Here is a 22,752-nt window from a genome sequence, read left to right on the forward strand (position 1 = left end):
GAGAATCGCAAGAGCTTTCCTTTCATCGTCAGAAACGACAGACTGTCACAGACCGTTTCTCACAGTCCAGGAGGAACATCTACATGCAGAAACAAAAAGGAAAAAAAATAGATTTAACCTATGCTGTGATGCTGCCATTTATATTACATTTTTAAAGTTACCAAATCAGAAGTATTTTTTAAAGTTAGCAGATTAGAAGCACTCAAAGCACCAAAATCAAAATGTTCAAAATCACAAATATCAAATTGTGCCAGTTGTAAAAGTAGTTGGCATGGCAGACAAACCCACTTCTGTTAAAAGGGCAAAACTTTTGACCACTGTAAATAATATCTGAGTACCTGCTAAGAAAAACAGTGTAACAATTTATAAATAAAATAACAATAAAAACAGATACAAAAAATATACTGATAAATACATAACAGTACAGTTCTGATATAAACTAAACTATTTCCCCTTAAAGAAAAAAAAAACATTTATAATAATTTTGCATAGTATATTCTCAAATAAATATTAACTCTAAAAAGAAAAAAACACTCGACCCCTATTATTTTTCTATTCTTACTAGTTTTCTTTGTGAAAAAGAGCCTGCATTCTCTATTATTTTTCTATTCTATATTCTTGTTTTATTTGTATTTATTATAAACACCTTTTTTATTACACTAGCATTTTCTATTCTTTTTACTATTATTTTGAGTAGTCTTATTTTTTATAAAAAATCGTATTTATAAACCCTGCTACGTGTACTGTTACAGAGGCTTGTCATGGCACTCACATATAATTGCCTTTTGTTGGTTTTGATTGCGTCTATTGTTCTTGTTTGTGAGTCGCTTTGGATAAAAGCTTCTGGTAAATGACTATATGTAAATTGTGAATGCGGTATTTATACATACAAGTAACGTTATATATTTGTCTTGATGTGGTTCCCTCACAAAAGGGAAATCACATTTGGGGGTCCGTGGCATCTAAAAGACTGAGAAGCCCTGGTTTGGCGGATGCATGTGTGTAATAATGAGGCAATCCCTGCACACAAAGTGCACACTGTAGTATTCGACATGTGTCTTGTTGCGGCCGGTTTCATCCGGCCCGAGATTAAGGTTTCACTTCCGGTAGTTTAATGGGTAGATTACTTTGGGTGGCAAAAACAACTAGTAACTAGTTCCTAATTACGGTTCAGTGTAGAGCTTGTAATGTTTTTCCTCAAGGGGCGCTTGACGGCTCACAATACCAATTCCTCTATTGAGTAGCATTGATAACTCAGAACGTCTTCTATCTTATTGTAGATATGTGTACAATATAACTATAATCATTTAAGTATAAATATATCAAATATACATCCCTGACATACTAATGGAAATTCTCCATCTGAATCGTTTATACAATGATGAAAAGTTCATGCCTGATTAGTAATCACAAACGACGGTGACTGGTACATTCTGACTAGCGCTGAGAAAAGTAACACGTGACGAATAAAGCGAAACCAAAAATGTGTACTGAAACTTAAAAAAAAACTCTTTAATTTGTTTTAGTATGTGCAAATTTATTTTAAAAAATCACACACACACACACACACACACATATATATATATATATATATATATATATATATGTATGTATGTATAATGTTGCTATAAATAAATAAATGCAAATCGAACATATAAATACGAAAATGTACTGAAACTTGTATATTATACATATTTTATGTTTTTACAAAAAGCATTACAATCGTGACAATATAAACAATATTCGCTGCAAGACAAAAAAAAAGTTATACACATTTTACAACAGTTTTTTGTTGTTGTTTTTAGGAAATTAGGTTTGCAAAGAGACCACCTCTTCTTGTACATAAAATTTCCTAATAAAATAAACAATTGCGTAATGTATTGTTTGAAAAGCTCACTTAAAAAAAATACTAAAAAAATAATAATAATCGCCTTGTTACCGGACCAATCAGAGGCAGCTTCTCCTCTTTAAGTCCCGCCCACTAAAGTAACCGTTCCTTTACCCTGTTAGCCTTTCTGCCCGCTCTCATTTCTACTTCAATGAGGAAGATGTCACTTCCGGTAGTTTAATGGGCAGAGGAGAGGAAGATACGAGAGGCCTGCACGGAAAGAGCGATCCCCGCGACCCAAGGAGTGGCTCTGTCAGTCTTCTGGGGGCTTAAATTAAAGCACCGAGTCCCGCACAGCGCAACCGCCGACCGACACGTAAAGAATAGAGTCCCGACATATTTCTGCGACCGCTGTTTTGTTGCTCTTCTCTGCGTTTCGCAGTAGTTTTACGCGGTTTGTCGCGGTGTATCCGGGCAGCGTCAGTTCCAGTCTCGTTCGCTTTAGGCTCGTGTTAGAGCAACAGTAATAACAAGTGTCTCGGAGCCCGACCCCGGGGTCCACCGGGCGGCTGCGGGACAGTGATGCGGGGTTTCAGCGCTACCAAAAGGTGAAATACAAAGGCCCCAGAGGAAGCATGAGCGAGCAGAAACGGATTCATCTCATATTATAGCCGCATAGAAGCTCAGAGCCCGGGCATGGTGAGTTAGAATCAATGCATATAATTTATATAACACGCTCTCAGTCTATTTGATAATTGTTTTCCCCCTACGCAATTGCAAATATATTAAGTTTCTGTATGTGCAGCAGTGTCTGGAGGTTGCAATACTTTTTTTTCCTCTGTTGGCCTATAAATGACAATATTACATTGTGCTAGAAGCATTGTTTTAATTAATAAATTGACTTCTTTTTTTTTTTAAGCACGTCAAAACACTTAGGTTTGGGTGTGTATTACTGTACTATGATGTCTTAGGGCTGACAGATAGCAGTTATAGATCTGTCATATATGAAAGCAAGTCAAATTGAAGTGTATTCTGTGAAATCAGGCAGTAATCATTCACACAAACCAAGCAGAGACGAGCTTCTTCTGCGTGTATGTAACGGTGTCCTCTTGAGTTCAGGACATTCTGAACGGTGTGAGGAAATCAAAGGCATTCTTTAGCTTCTGTGACGTCACACACAACGTGTCATGACTCATACGAAGAATTCAGAGCCCTCAGTATCATCATCAGCAGCAGCAGCAGCAGCAGCCCACTTCCCGTATTCGTCTTCCACTTTTATCAATATTTTCTGTGAACACACTCACCTTTTTGTGTGTGTTTTGAGGACAAGCGTGGACTAAAAATAAGGGAACTGTCAGAAGGCAACATGATGCATTATACATAGTTGTTAAGCATTGATAAATAAAAAAAATGAATAAAAATTTAAGAATAAGCAAAAAGCAATATGATGCATTACACATAGCATTACACTTTAAGGATTATTAAATACCTATATATCTTTTTTTTTTTTCAGCTTTGTCACCTGTGTCCCACAGAAGAATGACTTTGACAACTGCAATTATGGTTAATATATGGAAGAAAAAATATATATATATAAACTAGGGTTGCATTCCCTCAAAATTATTGGGCTTATTAATTATGATTATCACAATTTACACTGAATGATGTTTATAACATTGTTTGGAGCAACTGCATGCCATATTTTTTTATATTAAAATAAACAAGCTGGAAATAGTCTTCCTGAAAAAACTTTTATGGATTTTTCTATAGTATTAAGCCTCAAATTTCAACTATGCATGGATTAGTTTCTTCTTTAAAGAAAAACAAAACAAAAGTAAATATATGCATCGTATTATGTTATATTAAAACTTAAACTGAAACAATGGGGAAAAAAAACTTAATATAACTTGTATAAATAATTCAGAATAACGTAAGTGGAAATTGAAAGATTAATTGTCACTTTGAACGATTTCATTATCATGCCATCTGTGATTGTAATGACGATTAGAAATTAGATTAGTTGTGCATCCTTAACATAAAGAACATGAGGGGGATTTAATCATGACAAACCTTTAAAATTTCTCTTATAAATGAAGAGCTATCAACATCTTCCCAAACCAAATACATAACAGTGACGAAAACAACAGCAGATAAAGAATAAAGCTTGCTGGGAGCTTGCTAAACCTTAAATCAAATGTGAGAACATAGGATTTAATGTACAGCATATCGACATTTTTGAGTATATATGCTGGATTTGTATTCAGTAGATGCAGTACATTTTTGTGTTTGATGCACTGCATGCCTGCATTAAAAGCTCAGATTGAAATGTCATATCTTGTCATATCTCCTCTTACTCCTCCCTCCCTCATCTGTGTCTCTCTGTGCTGCAGGCGTCAGAGGAGGGCTCCTTACGGGCCCTGGAGAGTCTCATGACTGAGTTTTTCCACAGCTGCACCACCAATGACCGCAAGAGAGAGATTGGTGAGCATACGCCTGACACTCACGTTCAGACAGTTATCATGCCCTGATTTGCAGAGTCATCCTTTTGTACATTTATAATCTAAAAAAAAAAAGGCTGTCATTTGTTACATCTGTCTCATATCATGAGACATTCGTTTTTCTCTTCTTTCAAGACATTTCCTGATGCACAAGATCACCCTATGTTCACTTCGGTGATGCCTATTCAGTATTTAGCAAATTGTCAGGAGCAGTGTGCTAATAGAAATAGTGTGTGTGCTGTTGAGTAAGTGTAAAATGCAGTTATGTTTGTTAAAGCTGGTCTGTGTGTAACACCTACAGCTCTGCAGATCCTTCTCAAGAAGCCCAGTGTTAGAAACGAGTGTCTGGTATTTATTTTAAACAAGACAACTGATCACTGTTAGAGTGGCACATTTCAACAGCGTTTGTTTTATATAGCGAATAGCAAAAAAGTAAATCTTTGTCAATGTTTTTAATAAAAATATCGAATAGGTCTTAAAAACTCTTACATTTACTTTCATAAAACCTGCAGAAGCCCTGGTGTTTACAAAAGTCTTAAAGGCACAGCAGCACAAAAATGGCCTGTTTAATTAAGGATTGGAGACAGATTGGAAAATATTATTGTTGGTTCTGTGATTAATTGCTCATGTTTTTCTATTGTAAGTCACTTTGGATAAAAGCATCTGCTAAATGCAATGGAAAATGGTAATTAAAAACGAAATTATGATGCATCAGTGCTTCTAAAACTTATAAGAGAACCTCTAATAAAAATAAATGATCGTGCGACCCCTTTAAGGTGAGGTATGCGTCTAATAATGGTTATGTTTCGTGGGTGGAGAACACATTCATGACATTTAAGCTGTGTGTCTCTTGAGTTTCATAAAATCCTTTTAGTTTGAGAGCATTTGGCTCCAAGTTTGATTCTAAATCCTGGGTTTAAACATTTAGTAATGTGTGATCAGTGTACTCTTCTCCGTAGTGATGTGTTTGGAGGAAGTAAATTTATCTGTAATCATTTATCAGGAAATGCATGGCTTGTGCATCAAACCCAGAACAAGTCACTTATCATACCAGGAATATTCCGTTTTTTAAAACCCATGTTATTATTTTACTTCAATACAAAAATGTAATTGGTTTTCTCTTAAAATAACAGTTCACTCAAAATTAAATTATGTAATTTCTACTTTAAACTTTACTCCACTAAAATTTGGTCCATAATGCAATAAAAAATGATTTAAAATGTACATGAATTCACGAAGCAAATATGAAGCATGAATGAGATTTAACAGTATCTGTTTTAAGTGGAAGTCAGCTGAACTCATCGTGTCCTCGCTCGTACAGCCTCCTTCACTCTGTTTCACACCATGCTTTCAGACAAAAACATATGTTAAAAACTATCAGCTGCACTTCAGTTTTTCACTTCCTATTTGTCACGAGAGTTGATCTGTGTTTTAAAATAATGCCATAACAAAAATCTTCCCTTTCTAATGGAGTCATCGTCAAGAGTTCAGTTCCTAGAAAAGATAGTATGCATGCAGATTGATTTAAAAATAACAGATACTTGGATCCAGAGTGTCAAAATTAATGCATGTGATTGCTGTGGAGCTATACATTTATTGTAAAGTAGCTCTTGTTAACAAACATAGTGCATTTGAACTTTGAAATGCTAATTTATGTAGGTGTGCAACAAACCAATGTTTTCTTTTTTATGCAAATATGCAAAACTTTGTGTACAAACCAATGTTGGCCTGTCCTGAAATTAGGAGCGAAGAGCTCTCAGTCGTGGGAACAGCCTTCGTTTATACTTTACAGAAGTTGCATCTTTGTTGAAGTGATCTTGTGTTGCTCGTGTTTATCAAAGTTTCAGTGTTTGAGCCACACAGCTAAACATTTTAATGACTTCCAGTGTTCGGTTTGTTTCTTTCTGATGTTTAACATGGATGTTTTTCTCCCCAAATGTGTTTTTATCACTCTTTTGTCGTGTTGTGTCTTGCAGAAGAGCTGCTGAACAGTTTTGCGGCTCAGCCTGGCTCGTGGAGGCACTGCCTCTACTTCCTCTCCAACAGCAGAAATGAATATGTCATGATGTACAGTCTTACTGTGTTTGAGGTAAAATGAACCCTTCAGTTGATTATTTTCTGTAAATGTAATTTCATGAAAACTGATCAAACTATGTGCATTACACGCTGCCAACAAATTTTAAGGGGAAGTGGTCAAATAATATCACCACACACACGTTAATTGGAACAAAAATAGGGGTGCTCCGATCACGATCGGCCGATCGTTAATGCGCATCTCGTCAGTAAAGCCGGTTTTCTAATCAGCGGTTAATTCAATCATGTGCATGATTTCACATAGAGCAGCTGTTACTTCAGAGAGCCGTTGTTAATAGAGAAGATGCGCCAAAAAACGCTGAAAATTAACGTGATTTGCGCATCTTCTCTATTAACAACGGCTCTCTGAAGTAACAGCTGAGGGAATTAACCGCTGATTAGAAAACCGGCTTTACTGACGAGATGCGCATTAACGATCGGCCGATCGTGATCAGAGCACCCCTAAACAAAAATAGAATTCACTTTATGCAAAGTACAATATTTGTTTTTGCTGATTTTTAGTGTGAAACCTGACTTGGAGGTGTTTATGTGAATCACCCTAAAATAGATACAAATATTTGCGCACAGGCATCCCCAACTGTGTTTGAGATATGAGATATTACAGTAAATGTGTCGACCCTTCTGTGCAGAATCTTGTGAACAAGATGTGGGTTGGTGTGGCCAGTGAAGACAAAGCAGAACTTCGTAGCTGTTTGCCCAAGCTTCTGCTTTCCCAGCATGCACTGCTGCCTTTCTTCATCAGAAACAAGCTGTGCAAAGTCATCGTGGACATTGGACGCCAGGACTGGCCGATGTTCTACCATGACTTCTTTAGCAACACCTTACAGGTACGTCTTATTCTTTATTCTGTATGTATGTTATTAAATCATTTAAAGTGATCTGACTGCATCATTGTGTTTTTGTGTTGTAGTTAGTGCAGTCGCCGTCTCTAGCGCCGCTGGGTTTGGTTCTACTCAAGATGACCTCAGAAGAGCTGGTCTGTCCCAGAGAAGACTTGAGCGTCGCTCGTAAAGAGGAGCTGAAGAAGCTCCTGCTGGATCAGATCCCCACCGTGCTGAACCTTCTGACTGGTGAGATGCCAGTAGCTCGTTACTTCAGAGTACACATAAGCACTGGAAAATGTGTTTGGACTTGCAGGTTTTTTTAACGACTTTTCTTGGTAGGTATTCTGGAGACAGTATGGGACAAACACAGTGTTACAGCCACCACTCCCCCTCCATCCCCCACATCTAGAGAGTCAGGTGAGCTTCTGCTTTCACCCTTTTGACACTGGTTCATTTTGAAAGACAAGGTCTACATCAGTGAAACCAACTAGTGGGAAATAATAAGGGAATAGGTGACAGTGACGTCACTATATAGTAGTAACTATTTGAACTGTGGAAAAAAAAACTGTGCTTTTATTTTTATTTTATTTTACTGCGTAACATTGTTGTATTTTGTTTTTGAAATTTATAATCCTGTAGCCTGAGCAATTTTTTTTCAATTATAATTGTGTAAAAAAAAAAATCTAAAAATATTATAATTATTAAAATTATGCTACTTTTGTGTATTGTAGTATTAATGTTAATAATTATAATTATAAATGAAACCACAAATTTGGCTTTTTTGTATACAACATAAAATAAAAATTATTCTAAAGCAAGCTATCATTTAATTCATATCATTTTAATGCATATATTTTTTTTACATGCATATGTAATACATAATAATAATAGTAATAATATAAAAGAATATTATTAATATAATTTTAATTATTCATTTATTTCTTATTTTATTAAGTGTTATTATAGTATGTATAGAGATGAATAACATTTCTATGTATTTATATACACAATCCAGGATCTTACACTTCTGATAATCAAAAGAGATTAGCAAAATCTCAGTTATCAACCAATACTGATAATCACAAAATAATCGATATAGTCATACAATAATCGGTAGTTGAAACTTGAAACCTATCAGTAAGTGATTGTTATATTAATTGCTGTCTGTTATGTTCTGCAGGTGTTTTGGCGGGCGACAGTACACCGTTAGTTCTGGAAGCTGAAAGTGGAGCTCTGTGTCTGCTAGCGCTGGAGTGCTTGGCTCATCTCTTCAGCTGGATCCCTCTCTCCTCTTCTATCACTCCAGCCCTCCTCGCTTCGATCTTTCATTTCGCTCGCTTCGGATGCCAGCATCCAATCAAAACGAAACCTCTGCCCACATCTAATGGAGACTCCGCCCCCGGAAGCCTCATGGCCAATGGCGGCGGGGGACACGGCAGGACTGGTCAGATGGTGGGCCACGCCGAACGTGCCAAACTGGGCGTCATGGCCATGAACTGTATTAATGAGTTAATGTGCAAAAACTGTGTCCCTGTGGACTTTGAGGAGTTTCTGCTCCGCATGTTTCAACAGACTTTCTATCTGCTGCAAAGACTCACACACTCGCACACCAACACACACACTATCAAAAGCAGACTGCAAGAATTAGACGAAAGGTAAGAAATGGATGCACGTGCTTTGAACTTCTAACTCATTGATACTGCTGCTTTTAACCCTTTTTCTGCCTGTCTGTCCCTCTCAGCTATGTGGAAAAGTTCACAGATTTCCTCCGGCTGTTTGTCAGTGTTCATCTGCGGAGGATCGAATCTAACGCCCAGTTTCCTCTAGTGGAGTTTCTAGCTTTGCTCTTCAAGTACACCTTTAACCAGGTAAAAACACCTTCATTTAATGTTCCAGGAAGCACAGACTCTTAACTTACCATGTTAATGACTAATGATATTTCCTTTTTCTGAACTTTTTTTTAATCAAGCCTTCCCTTTTCTTCTCATTTTTGATGCTTTCACCTGTGAAAACACCTGCTGTATTTTTAGGGATGTTTTCCTGGTCATAGTTTAATGTTTGCTGAAAGTGACTGGGCTTGAAGGTGCTTTCTTTTGACTCTTCTCAGTAGATTTGTCAGTATTCAACCACAAGATAAGCGCTATATTGACTGCTATTGGTGTCATGAATTGGGAAGTCAAATTTTCACTGATCTTTTGACATACAGTGGTGCTCACAAGTTTACATTCCTCTTGCATACAATTCTAGATGGTAATAATAGCAAAATAAGAGGGATCATGAAAATCGTTTTTTTTTTTTATTACAATTTTTTTTTTTTTTTTTTACTGTCTATAACTAAAACCATAAAAAAAAGCTACTTTTGATCAAATTAAAAAAAACCTCAAGGGATAGTTCACCAAAAAAAGAAAATAGTCATTAATTACTCACCCTCATGATGTCACATGGACTATTTTAACGATGTCCTTACTGCGTTTCTGGGCCATAAAACATTTCAGTTGCGTTGCTGTCTGTGCAGGGTCAGAAAGCTCTCGGATTTCATCAAAAATATCTCAATTTGTGTTCTGAAGATGAACAAAGGTCTTATTGGTTTGGAACGACATACGGGTAAGTAATTAATGACAGAACTTTCATTTTTGAGTGAACTATCCCTTTAAACACTTTATTTCAGCCAGATGCCAAATCAACACTTCTCATTTTAATTTAATTTAAACTGCTGCACTAAAAGAATGAACCAAAACCAAATTATTTAATAAAAAAACTCTAAATATATACAGTACATATAAAGTAAAATAAACACTTAAGATAAAAACATAAAAAGAAAAAACATTGCTGTAACTTTAACTAAAATGAAAAATATAGAGTATATATATATATATATATATATATATATATATATATATATATATATATATATAGTAAGTGTAAGAAGGGAACATCTATAATAGTTTCTCAATGATAATAAAAAATAACACTGGTCTGCAAAAGTAAAAAATAATAATAATTACGCAATTCTTCTTCCTAATTTTTTTGAAAAGGCCATGTAAATATGTGTACAGAACTGTATGAGTTCATTGTACTATGAAATCATAATGCAAATTTCAGAACTCAAAACTTCTTTTAGTCCAAATATATATATTTTTTTACATTTTGTTTGTCTGTATTGTGTGTTTATCGGCAGATTCTTTGCTAAACCAGTCACTATCAGATCAGATTTGTAAACAAACCTTCACAGAAAGATACTGTCAGCATGTCAGTAAGCATGTTCATTTTAAGGTCTATGTGATCAGTGAATTTATTTTATTTTATGTAAGGACTCATTTTTAATTAGTAGTTTTTTTGCAAAATCATCAGCATCTTAAATTCACTGTGTCCCTTTTAGCATGAAAATCATCTGCTATTTAAATGTAAAAGCAAGCACAGATCACTCAGTTTATAATGAGTGGAGCTGTCAGTCACTTCAGTTCAGCACAAGTGACCGTGAGAGTCCTGCACACTCACCAAAAATAATGCTATAATCAGCACTTTTCATGAATAATTAATCTCAGCAGCTATTATATTAAGTGTCGTAGTTCATATGCAACGATGCTTTCTGAACAGTGCAGTGGAAGTCTCAAAGGAGACCGTCCCCTTTAAACATACAGAGTTCAACTCGAGGGCAAATTGATGATACATAATGGGCTTTTATGTCTAAGTTATGACAGTTTTTGATGTGAAAAGTGCACCACAGGAAACATTTTACCCGTTAAAGTAGAGGGTGATTCATCTCTAAAATTCTTAATCTTTGTGCACCTCTTCACTAAAACGTGTGTTTGATTTGTTGTAGCCGAGTCAAGAGGGTTATCTGGCCTGTCTGGACATCTGTAGTATATTCCTGGACTACCTGACCAACAAGATCAGAAGCCGATTGGCTGACAGTGACAGTGTTGTTAACAGGTGTGTGTCTGTGGACTTTTTGTCAGCCCAGGAATTGAGATTAGGTTGTAGTAGAAACATTGCATTAATCTGTGTGTGTGTGTGTGTGTGTGTGTGTGTCCAGGTATAAAGATGCTCTAGTTCTGCTGCTGCGGGAAGTTCTTAACAGGATCCAGTTCAGGTTAAACCAGAGTCAGCTAGAAGAACTCGATGACGAGACCCTTGACGATGATGTAAGGATCGATTAAACACACCACAGCATCAGTTTTGTTCTGCAGAATTTTTGGAACTTTCCCTCCCTCTGGTTTCCATAGCAACAGACGGAATGGCAGCGGTACCTGCGTCAGAGTTTGGAGGTGGTTGCCAGGGTGATGGAGCTGCTGCCGTCCCAGACCTTTTCTGTTCTGGTAGGTGTATGTGTGGGTGAGCGTGTGTGTCCTCGTTTCCTTTGTACTGAAAACAACCGACTCTTCATTGGCAAGTCTAATAGATGTTTAATATGGAAACAAATCTCATTTAAAAACCCAGAAGCAATAATGAAGGATTTATGTAATCCACATGAGTAGGAGTTTTAGAGCTGTCAGTTCTATAGAACTTTATACATTGTGATTTTAAATTGTATTATATATTTTATATAAATTTAAATGAAAATTCAAGTTGTTTATTTAGATGCATGTTTGTGTCTTTAGTTTCCGGTGCTCCAGGAGGATCTGGACATTTATCTTGGGCTGCAGCAGTTTATTGTGAGATCAGGAGCAAGTGAGTTTCTCTTCATTACAGTAATCTGAGTTTTATAGATCGCAGTTTTGAATCCAAAACCTGTAGAGCGGCACAACCAGATAATGCTTTTAGGTATCCAAATACTGTTCAATTATCAATTTTGGCCGGATTTGAAAGCAGGTTTGCATATGTGTGTAATAAAGGTGCATCTCCCAAAAAATTTAATATCACTTATTTTTTGTAATTTAATAATAATAAAAAAAGCTATCTTTCTTACTGTAGATTAATTGCACACAAACTGAAATATTTCAAGAGTTGTTTGTTTTAATTCTGATTCTAATGAATTACAGCTTTGGAAAATAAAACATTAATTACCTCAATAAAATGTGAATATTTTCTCAAAGATCAATCACAAAAAGATTTACAAAACAGAAATGTTCAAGATCTTCAAAGCAGGTTTAATTTTCCACTCAATACTTGGTCGGGGCTCCTTTTGTATGAATTACTGTTTCAGTGCGGCATGGTGTGGAGGCGATCAGCCAAGGTGTTTTCAGAGGTGTTATTGAAGCCCAGGTTGCTTTGATGGTGTCCTTCAGCTCCTCTGTATTGTTTGTCAGTTGTTACTTATCTTCCTCCTCACAATACCCCATAGATTCTCTGTGAGGTTCAGGTCAGGTGAGTTGGCTGGCCAATCAAGCACAGTAATATCATGGTCATCAAACTACTTGGAAGTGGTTTTGGCACTGTGGGCAGGTGCTAAAGTCCTGCTACAAAATGAAACCAGCATCTCCATAAAGCTTGTCAGCAGATGGAAACATAAAGTGCTCAAAAATCTCCTGGTAGATGACTGCATTGACTTTGGACTTGATAAAACACAATGGACCAACACCAGCAGATGTCACTGCACCCAAATCATCTCTGACTTCAGAAACTTCACACTGGACTTCAAGTAGTGTGGATTCTGTGCCTCTCCAGTCTTCCTCCAGACTCCAGACCTTGATTTCCAAATGAAATGCTAAATTTACTTTCATCTGAAAAGAGTACTTTTGCCACTGAACAACAGTCCAGTTCTTTTTCTCCTTACCCCAGGTGAAATGCTTTTTATTTATTTATTTATTTATTTTTTGGTTCAGGGGTGGTTTGTCTCTAGGAATGTGACAGCTGTTGCTCTTTTCCTGAAGACGTCTGAGTGTGGTGACTCTTGATCCGCTGCCTTTGGCTTCAGTCCACTCCTTGTGAAGCTCTCCTAAGTTCTTGAATTGGCTTTTATTGACAATCTCCCCAAGGCTGTGGTCATCCCTGGTGCTTGTCCACCTTTTCCTACCACACTTCTTCCTTCCAGTCAACTTTCTATGAATATATTTTGATACAGCACTCTGTGAACAGCCAGCCCGTTCAGCATTGACCTTCTGTGGCTTACCCTCCATGTTGAAGGTGTTGATGATTGTCTTCTGAACAACTGTCAAGTCAGCATTCTTTCCCATAATTGCGGTTGCATGTTCTAAACTAGCTCAGGAGGTACCCAGGATTTATACTCAAAATTAATCAAATTAATCGAGCTCAAAATGGAATATTCAATTTATTTTAGATACTGCTTAGGAAAATTACTAATTTTGTAAGTCATAACAATCAGAAATTAAAACCAAAAAATATTAATCTGGAAATATTTCAGTTTGTGTGCAATGAATCTAGAATATAAGAATGTTTGCATTTGAAATTAAATTACAAAAACTAAACAACTTTTCCATGATATCTACAGGTGCATCTCGAAACATTAGAATAAGGCAATCCCAGAATTCATTGTGCAAAGCTCATCGAAAATTTCCATGCAGATGTTGTCATTTTTACTCTGTATCCAAATGTTACACTTGTATGTCTTAATGCAGCAAAGCATTAAGGGGAATTTGCAGGAAATGTGACATCTGACAACTTTATTTCCTTGTCACTCAGCCAGTTTTTTTTTTTTTTTTTTACTTCTTTAAAATACAACAAAAACAGTGATCTTTTGAAATATTGTTGCGATTTCAAAATAGTTGTTTTCTATTTAAAAATATTTTGAAATGCCATTTATTCCTGTCATGCAAAGCTGAATTTTCAGCATCATTACTCCAGTCAATCAGTCTAAAATGCTGATTTGATGCTAAAGAAAATTTTTGTTTCAACATTTCATCTTAACATAAATGTAAAAAAAGTTTGCTTAATGGGTTTTTCTGTGGAAACCAGCTTTGCTGCTCGATAGATAGATAGATAGATATAATTTTTCTATGACGAACAAAGTTCAAAAGAACAGCATTTATTTGAAAAAAAGTTCTTTTTACTGTTAGTTTTGATCAATTTAGTGCACCCTTGCTAAATAACAGTATTAACGAGAAGTTATGTACTTTCTATTGATTGCTTGAAAGCGTAATCGGTCTGTACAAGTTGAGTGAGTAGTGTTGCAGTAGTGTCTGGTCTTGTAATGATCGCTCCGATGGTCATTAGTGGTGGTGTTCTCATGTGCTAGTGAGCTGCTGTCAGCTGTTGTTGAGTGGTTTCACACCTCTCTCTGTGTGTGTGTGTGTGTGAACAGGCCGCAGGCTGAACATCACAGCGGAGGCCGACTGCAGAAAGCTGCACTGCGCTCTTCGAGACCTGAGCTCTCTTCTGCAGGCCGTGGGACGCTTGGCCGAGTTCTTCACTGGGGACGTCTTCACCACTCGCTTCAACGACGCTCTCGCAATCGTGCAGAGGTCAGTTCCTGATTCACAATTCCTCATTTAACAACACTCCCTCCTTATGGGTGTACTTGATGTCCTCTGCATTTGCTCATGTTTTATGCCTTGATTTACACTTCAAATTAGAGCACGACCGATATATCGTTTTGCTGATATGAACTGGTCACAGATATTTCGGAGAGATGTGAATTAAAACAGTATTTATTTACAGAGGTATATAATTTCACACTTCTCCAGTAAGTTTCGTCTGGGTGTAAAGACAGTGGCGTAAAGCAAATCCGTGAATGAATGTTCCAAAGTGGAATAAAGTTGAATGGAATTGAATTTAAATAGTTGAATAATCACATTTGGCCATATTGTGATTCCTGTTTTTCTGTTTCCAAATTTAAATCTGCTTAAAGAAGGAACTAAGACTTTTGTAATACCATTTAAAATATGAAAGACTTTTTAATGCCCCTTTTTCAACTGACTGAAATATTTGATGGTGATATTGTTTGTCCTCTCAGATTGGTGGAAGTGTCGTGTTACGGTTCTCAGATCTGCCTGTATGATGTAGAAATGGCTGTTCCTTCAGTGCTTAAGCCAGATCTTATAGACGTGTAAGTAGTCATAAACACACTTTAAGGTGCTATTTGCCATCAGTTAACATTATGGTGGATTGCTTTATAATCATGCTTAATAAACATCTGTTCTGCAGGCATGCGCAGTCATTGGCTGCTCTGCAGGCGTATTCTCATTGGCTGGCTCAGTTTTGCGGGGAGGTGCAGCGACAACAAGATCAAACACAATTTATGGATCTCATCACGTCGAGTATGGCTGCCACGACCCCTCTCATCAGTGCCAAGGTGATTTGATCTTTATGAATGATCTTCAGTGCTCATTTAAAGTAGGAGATGGCAATTACAAGTTTAAAATACTCAAAACATGTTTTGTTCAACATGTACATTGAGATTTTTATATACATTTTCAAACCTCAAATCAGCAAGCTTTTATTTTGGCAGGCTTCTGGAAAGTAAGTATATGACCTGTTGATTTTAGCAAGTGAAGGGCATCAGTGAATGACACAGTTTTATGTATAAAACAGTCATATTTATGCATTCAGTTTGAATGAAAATCTAATGCAGAGTTACAGTTAGTCAATCTAAAACTGTTATTGTGCATTAACAGCTTTCAGCCATGTCAACCATTTTTTTATTTTGGTCGCTCATCCACATCTGCACACTCCTGTACATATATATAATTATAGGTCAATCAATATTGGATTTTGCCTATAGCAGTAAACATAATTTCAAAGGCAGTAAACATTATTGTGCCAAAACGAATGCAACAAGAAGGTGATATACCTTTTTGTTAAGTTTTTTTAAACTCTATTTTTACTAAATGATGAATAAAGTATGCTCATCTGTGTTTTTATTAATTTGATGAAGGTGCTGTAATTTGAATCATTACCTTATATCTTAATTGTGCAATACCATTGCATTTTGTACATGTAACTTGGTTTTATTGTACAGGAGATTATTTCAACAGATTTATTCAATGCAGACACTGCATCCATTGCACAAGTTTCCCCATGCATAATGCAGGACTTTTAATTCTGAACAATCCTAAAATACACTGAGACACTTATTTTTAAATGGTTATGCTTTGGCTGTGCTTTATCTCTGCTCATCATATCAGAATGATTTCTGCAGGATCATGTGACACTATACTAATATTGCCGTTTTTGAACTGAAATACAAGAAAAAATGTCCAGGAAAAAAAAATGCATTTTATGTGGGACTTTTGATTTTAAACAACCTGAAATACACGGAGACTCTTATTTTGAAATGTCTGTTTGCTCATACAAGCAGCTCTCAAAGACATGAGGGAGTACAAATATGTGCTTTTAAAACCACCTACAACTTATTAAAATATAAACACCATAAAGTAGATTAATTCACTCATGAAGTCTTCACATTAAATTTTTTAGTACCAATGTCCATTACTGTATATTTAGTTGGGTTGTCTTGAAACTAAAACATTACTTGTGTGTTAAGGTTTACAGTTTCACTAGATGTTTAGGTTAACTCTGTTTAACCAGTGTTTCCTCTTTCTTTGACTGGAGAAACACTAATCTGCCTGATCTCTGTGTGCTTAGGTCCCAGAGAAACTGCTGTTATCGGCGTGCCATCTCCAGGTGTCCATGGCCACCACCGTGCGGCCCGTGTTTCTGATGTCGCTGCCAGCCGTGCAGAATATTTTCAACCTGATCACAGAGAATCATAACCACAGATTACCTCAGGAGGTGTGTGTTTGAAGGACAGGACAGTGTGGCTCCGTCTGTGTTTGTTTGTGATGTAATGCTGGTTGCTTCTGTCCCAGGCTCAAGTCCTCGTGTGTCGAGCTCTGTCTAACATGCTGCTGCTGCCGTGGCCCAGCCTGCCAGAGGCGGAGCAGCAGTGGCCCAACCGCTCAGCCAATCACGCGCGGCTTCTCAGTAGCCTCACGCATCAGTACCGCCTCCTGCCCCGCCCACCCAGCCATCATCACAACAGTAAGAGCAACACATGATTAATAGCTGATGTATTTATTAGTGGAAATAAAGATGATTATATACCCTTGCGGTCAGTAAGAGATATATATATAAATAAATACAGGAAAACGTCAATTCAGCAAGGATGCCTTAAATTGATTAAAATTTCTAATCATACAAAAGATTTAGATTTCAGATAAATGCTGTTCTTTAGAACTTATGATATATCGAAGAGTCCTGAAAAAAAAATCAGTTTTCGAAAAAATATTAAACACCACAACTGTTTTAATAAAAAAAGAAAAGGTTTTTTTTGAGCAGCAAATCATCATTAGAGTGATTTCCGAAGGATCATGCGGCTCTGAAGACTGGAGTGATGGTCAAAATTCAGCTTTGATCACAGAAATAACATTTTAAAATATTTGAAAATTCAAAGCACTTATTTTAAATTGTAATCATATTTTTCAATATAACTTTTTACTGTATTTTTCATCAAGTTAAATACTTGGTGAGCAGAAAATATTACTTTAAAAACACTCACTTTATTTACTTTTTTTTATCAGTTAAACTTAAACTATTAATAAAAAATGTTCTAATTGAACTCCTCTTGTGTCCGTCAGGTAAAGTGGTGATCCAGCAGACTCTGTGCGTGTTGAAGGATCTGGTGGACAGTATATCAGGAGAGGCCACCAAATCCCGTCAGATCTGTTACAACAGCCTGCAGGAGTCAGTCCAGGTCACGCTCGCGCTCTTCCCACACTTCATCCAGCAGCCAGGTAACTAAATCATCACCTGAACTCTCAGCAGCGTTCATGACAACGTCGTCTTCACTGCCTTGTGCTGGAATCGTATTGGCTCAGTTTCAGTGGACTGACATCTTGTCTTGTGCATTTTCCCTCTCTCAGATGTGACGGATGAGATGCTGAGCTTCTTTCTCACGCTGTTTCAAGCGCTGCGTGTGCAGATGGGCGTGGCCTTCACCGAGCAGATCATCCAGACCTTCCTCGGCATGTTCACCAGGTGACCTTCACATCTCATCAGATGTGTCTGGATCTGTATGAGTGCTAATCAGTCATGCGTAAGTGCTTATTGATGTCAGGCTTATGTAACATAGCTAAATCTTCACCGTGTTCCTCAGAGATCAGCTGGCGGTGAGCATCTTACAGGAGGGCAGCTCTGGCTCCAAAGTGGTTCAGAAGTTTCTCAAGATTCTGCAGGTACGAGGAACAAAATCAACTCTGTGTTAGGCTTCCTGTGCTCATTAAACATGCTGCTCACGGTTTGTCTTTGGATCATTGTCAGGTGGTGGTTCAAGAACCCGGTCAGACCTTCAAACCTCTGTTACCCAGCATCCTCAGCCTTTGTTTGGATCAGGTTTACCCGATAGTGGCAGAGGTATGAGGCATGAATTAAAAGACACCCAACCTCAGTCTTAGACCATCATGACCATATATGTAAATAAGTGATGTATATTAGTAACCCTGTGAAGTCTGACATATAAAATAAGTCTACCACTTTTTTTAAATGGAAGTTTTTTTGATCCTGTTAACACAATCTGAAAGTTTCATGTTTTTTCAGCTTTATGGCTCATACATTTTCAAAATGAACTTCTGATACCCTGTGATGTAAATGTGATGTTAATTTAAAACACTAAAACAAGCTAGTTAAAATAGATCTGAATATTACTTCTTTAAACAAAAAAAAAAAGTGTTGAAAACCGAATATAAATACATTTGCATCTACAAGACACGTGCTAATTGTTGTCTAGAAGAAACAGTACCTACATAGAAACACTTACAGTAATTATTACATGAGGATTGGTACAGAATATTGTCATTATTTAAAGATTAAAAATGGCTTAATTAAAATTTTAAAAGGTGTTGGCGATCTAAAGGTCTCTTAAAAGGTCTCTAACATTCGTCTTATATTAACATTCTTCTTCTTCTGGAAGCTCTTTGCTGATCTTGTCCTCTGTGTTCGACAGCGTTCCTGTCCGGATGTGAAAGCAGAGATGTTTGAGCTGCTCTTCCAGATTCTTCATCAGAACTGGAGGTTCTTCTTCAAAAGCTCAGTGCTGAGCAGCGTTCAGAGAACCGGATCTGAAGAACTCATGGAGAACCAGACACAGTTCATCGTTGCCATGCAGGTATCAACCGCACATGTATAACAGCCCTAAAAACATGTCTTAACCAGGTCTGGTTCTCCCTTCCTAACTGATCTGATTCATTGATTCACTGATTCAGAGTTTGATTGATTCACTATAAAGAATTTCATCAATCAGAAATTTCAGTGGCACTTAAGTAAAGGGGTTTTCAACCTTTTCCAACAAACTAAGTTTGTCTAATTTCAGTCACTGCCCCGGTATAGTGTGCGTAGTTATAATGAAACAAATCTATGACCTGATAATAAATATATTACCTGATTCAGAGTGATGGCTGATAGCAACATGCCAATAAGTGGCTGGATTCCCAACACGGCCAACAGTCGATCATCTTACAGTGTCAGTAAGTGTGACTGATACTCGAGCCAGCTCTACTCTTGACTGTCGACTGATTAGCAGTGGGACGAATCAGATTGACCCCTAGTGGATAGCTAAAGATTTGCTAGCTCGTATTCATGAATATGTTACTGGAGGCTATGCCTCTGGATTTCCAGATGCTAGCGCACCACAGGCTGAAAACCCCTGCTTTAGTGTGTGTGGAGTCAGCCCAGTTTTCAACGTTTCTGGCTTTTGTTCATTACTGTTTTTGTGTCTGAGTGCAGTGTCTCTGATTTGCAGGCATTTGGTCAGTCTTTTCTGCAACCGGACATTCACATCTTCAAACAAAACTTGAGTTACTTGGAGGTCTTGAACACCAAACACAAGCTCTACCACAGGGTAAAAAATGTTCTTTATTTAAATGTAGTATTATTATTATTATTATTATTATTATTATTAATTTAATAGATTTCTAAATTAAAAATATTATATTTGTTATATTTTCATTTTATTTATATTTAAAAACATTTAAATTTAATGATTAATGTATATTTAATATAAATAGAACATGTAAATTATATTTTCATTTATAAACATTTAACATGTAATATAAATAAAAATTAAATTCGTATTTAATAAACAAAAAAATTAACTTATTTAGTATAAATATATTCATACAAATAAAAAAATACATTTGTTTTTAATATAAATTAAAAACTACACTATTTCAAATATTTAAGTTGTATTCATATTTAATATGTAATGTTTAGTTTGTATTGTTCAAAATAAATACAAATTGAACTCGTTTAATACAAATAAAATTGAAATCGTATTAAATATATATTGAAGATAAATTAAGAATTAAACATTAAACAAGTTTTTAATTAAAATTGTATTATTGAATTCATTTGTCATTTATATTTGATATAAATTAAAATGTTATTTAATATAAGTAAAATTGTAGTAATATTTATTATTATAAATTAAAACTGAAACATTATAAAATGTTTAGGTAAATTTTTTTTTTTTTTTTTTTTTTTTATAGTTGTGATGTATGTACTGTTTTTAAATCAGATTCATGTATTTTGATGTTTTCATGTTCTTGTGCAGAAGCTGTTCCGGAACACCATGCTGTTCCACTTCTTAAATGTTCTCCTGCAAGTCCTCCTGCACAAGAGTCATGACCTCCTCCAGGACGACATCACGCTGGCGCTCTACAACATGGCAGCTGTGGATTTCCAAGCGTTTTACTCCTCCTTCCTGCCAGAGTTCCTCAACGGCTGCGAAGGCCTCGACCCACACCAGCGAACAACGCTTGCCCGAAACTTCAGGCCAGAGAGGGTGAGAGAACATGACTGGTGCCAGTAATACCTGAATATTGTGTTGTTTTTATAAATGTGAAGCATTGGAACATAGTCTTTTTTTGACAGAGCTCTGTCTTTAACTCCGTTTAATGTTATCACGCCTATAAATATGTCAGGTGATTACCCCATAAATATTTTTAATGCAAAAATTAAACGAGAAAATGTTTTGATTATAATTAGCAACAAAAAAAATGAAGTCTGTTTTAGGAAACCTTGTTTTACATTAAAACCAGCCTAAATTAAAGACACTAGTTTTGTCATGATACTAGAATTTCAAACTTCGATACGATACCTTGAAAACTAACAATAACACTGATAAGATGATGATGATGATGATAATAATAATATGAATTCTACCAATAAGAACACTAATGGATTCATGAATATTAATCAGGTTGTCTGATTATTGTCTACTAAGGTTATTTTTACAGGAAAACAAGGAAAATGCAACAAAGAATATCGTTTAGCACGTGCATGTAGCACGTCGATTTAGCATTTAAGATTCTCTCACACACACACACACACACACATTTTGCACGTGTGAGAGAAAGTGACGGCGAGTTGTTCGCCTTAGAATTCACGGTACGTCAAACACAGGTGTTTGTCAACGTGGCTTTTGAAGAGAAGTGAACGTGACCGCTCAGCTAGTATCGGTGTATTAATACTTATAGAGAAATTAGTATTGGTACTGTTCAGATATTTTAGTATCGATACTTGTCGAAATATCTATTTCTGACAACACTAAAAGACACAAACTGTATATACCGAATATGTTTACATAAAGAAAAAAGTGATTAAGACATTTCTAAGTTTATAAATTACACGTCTTAAACATCACTTTTTTTCTTTTTAATGTGTTCTTACTGAATGAATTATTTATTTATTATATACATATATAATATGCAAAATAAGTGTTACCGGTATATAATTATTTTATGTGTATAATGTGTTTCTAAATCTATATCCAGTTTGGATGATGTCAGTGGTTTGTGAACCATTATCATGTTTCAACACAAGTCACATCTCGTTTGTGTCTCTTCCACCCTTCGCAGGACCTGCCATCATTTTCTCAGGGAGTGTATCGTATCGTGAACGACCTGCGCTTCTACAGACTGTGCAACGGAAGCCTTCCGCCGGGAACCTTGAAGTTATAGCCGCACATCACACCTGCCGCACAGCCAAACCACGGCCCGTCCCGAAGGACGTGGATCACTGATCAGTGGTCATGTGTTGCCTTTCATCAGGGGCCGGCCTGAGATCTCAGCGGCGGCGTGTCCTGAGAGCTGCAGGGCTTCGTTCGTCAGCTTCTTTTATGTTATTTCAGCTAGATTTTACATGTTTGCCAATGATCAAGAGGCCAAAGCGGATGTTCTACAGCATCAGAATCAGCTGATGTGGTTCAAAAAGCACTGCGGTTCGGGATCCACACTGCGTTCATTGGAATCGGAGCAGTGCTTTCCCGATTGCTTGTTGTTTTAAAAGGACGGGTGTAACTGAAAGCGCTCTTATTTTGTTGAAGTGAACAGACCGCGATTGAAATGCAGTGGTTTGGAGTTGAACGAACACATCTCAAGACCGTTTCCTGAGGGTCTGCGTATGGGCTGCTGTTGAGCGAAGCATTGCTGGAGTTCTGTATGGTTTTAAAGTGAACTGGTGCATCGTGGAGCACTGTATTTTTCTTTCTCTTAAATTGTCTGGTTTTATTGCCCTCTCCTTATTTCCACAGAGACGAACTCTTACATCTTTTTCATATCATTCCATCCTGATCCAGGACAAACAATCCTTCAATAAAGTTTTATAATGAAATGCA

General features: G+C 36.6%; 1 protein-coding gene across 1 annotated transcript; it reads left to right on the forward strand.

The window, feature by feature from the left end:
* Nucleotides 1-2,038: 2,038 nt before the first annotated feature.
* LOC113050570 (exportin-6-like) lies at nucleotides 2,039-22,752 on the forward strand. Its single transcript, XM_026213664.1, has 25 exons — nucleotides 2,039-2,527; nucleotides 4,219-4,309; nucleotides 6,303-6,415; nucleotides 7,050-7,247; nucleotides 7,331-7,490; nucleotides 7,584-7,661; nucleotides 8,425-8,899; nucleotides 8,986-9,112; nucleotides 11,068-11,177; nucleotides 11,281-11,389; nucleotides 11,471-11,563; nucleotides 11,846-11,915; nucleotides 14,446-14,605; nucleotides 15,097-15,189; nucleotides 15,288-15,435; nucleotides 16,728-16,874; nucleotides 16,952-17,123; nucleotides 17,720-17,875; nucleotides 18,005-18,119; nucleotides 18,238-18,316; nucleotides 18,402-18,494; nucleotides 19,084-19,245; nucleotides 19,879-19,977; nucleotides 20,689-20,919; nucleotides 21,995-22,752. The coding sequence occupies exons 1-25, from the start codon at nucleotides 2,525-2,527 to the stop codon at nucleotides 22,094-22,096; spliced, it is 3,384 nt and encodes a 1,127-aa protein (XP_026069449.1). The 5' UTR covers nucleotides 2,039-2,524; the 3' UTR covers nucleotides 22,097-22,752.

Source organism: Carassius auratus, chromosome 3 (assembly GCF_003368295.1).
Source record: "Carassius auratus strain Wakin chromosome 3, ASM336829v1, whole genome shotgun sequence".
NCBI classification, from domain to species: domain Eukaryota; kingdom Metazoa; phylum Chordata; class Actinopteri; order Cypriniformes; family Cyprinidae; genus Carassius; species Carassius auratus.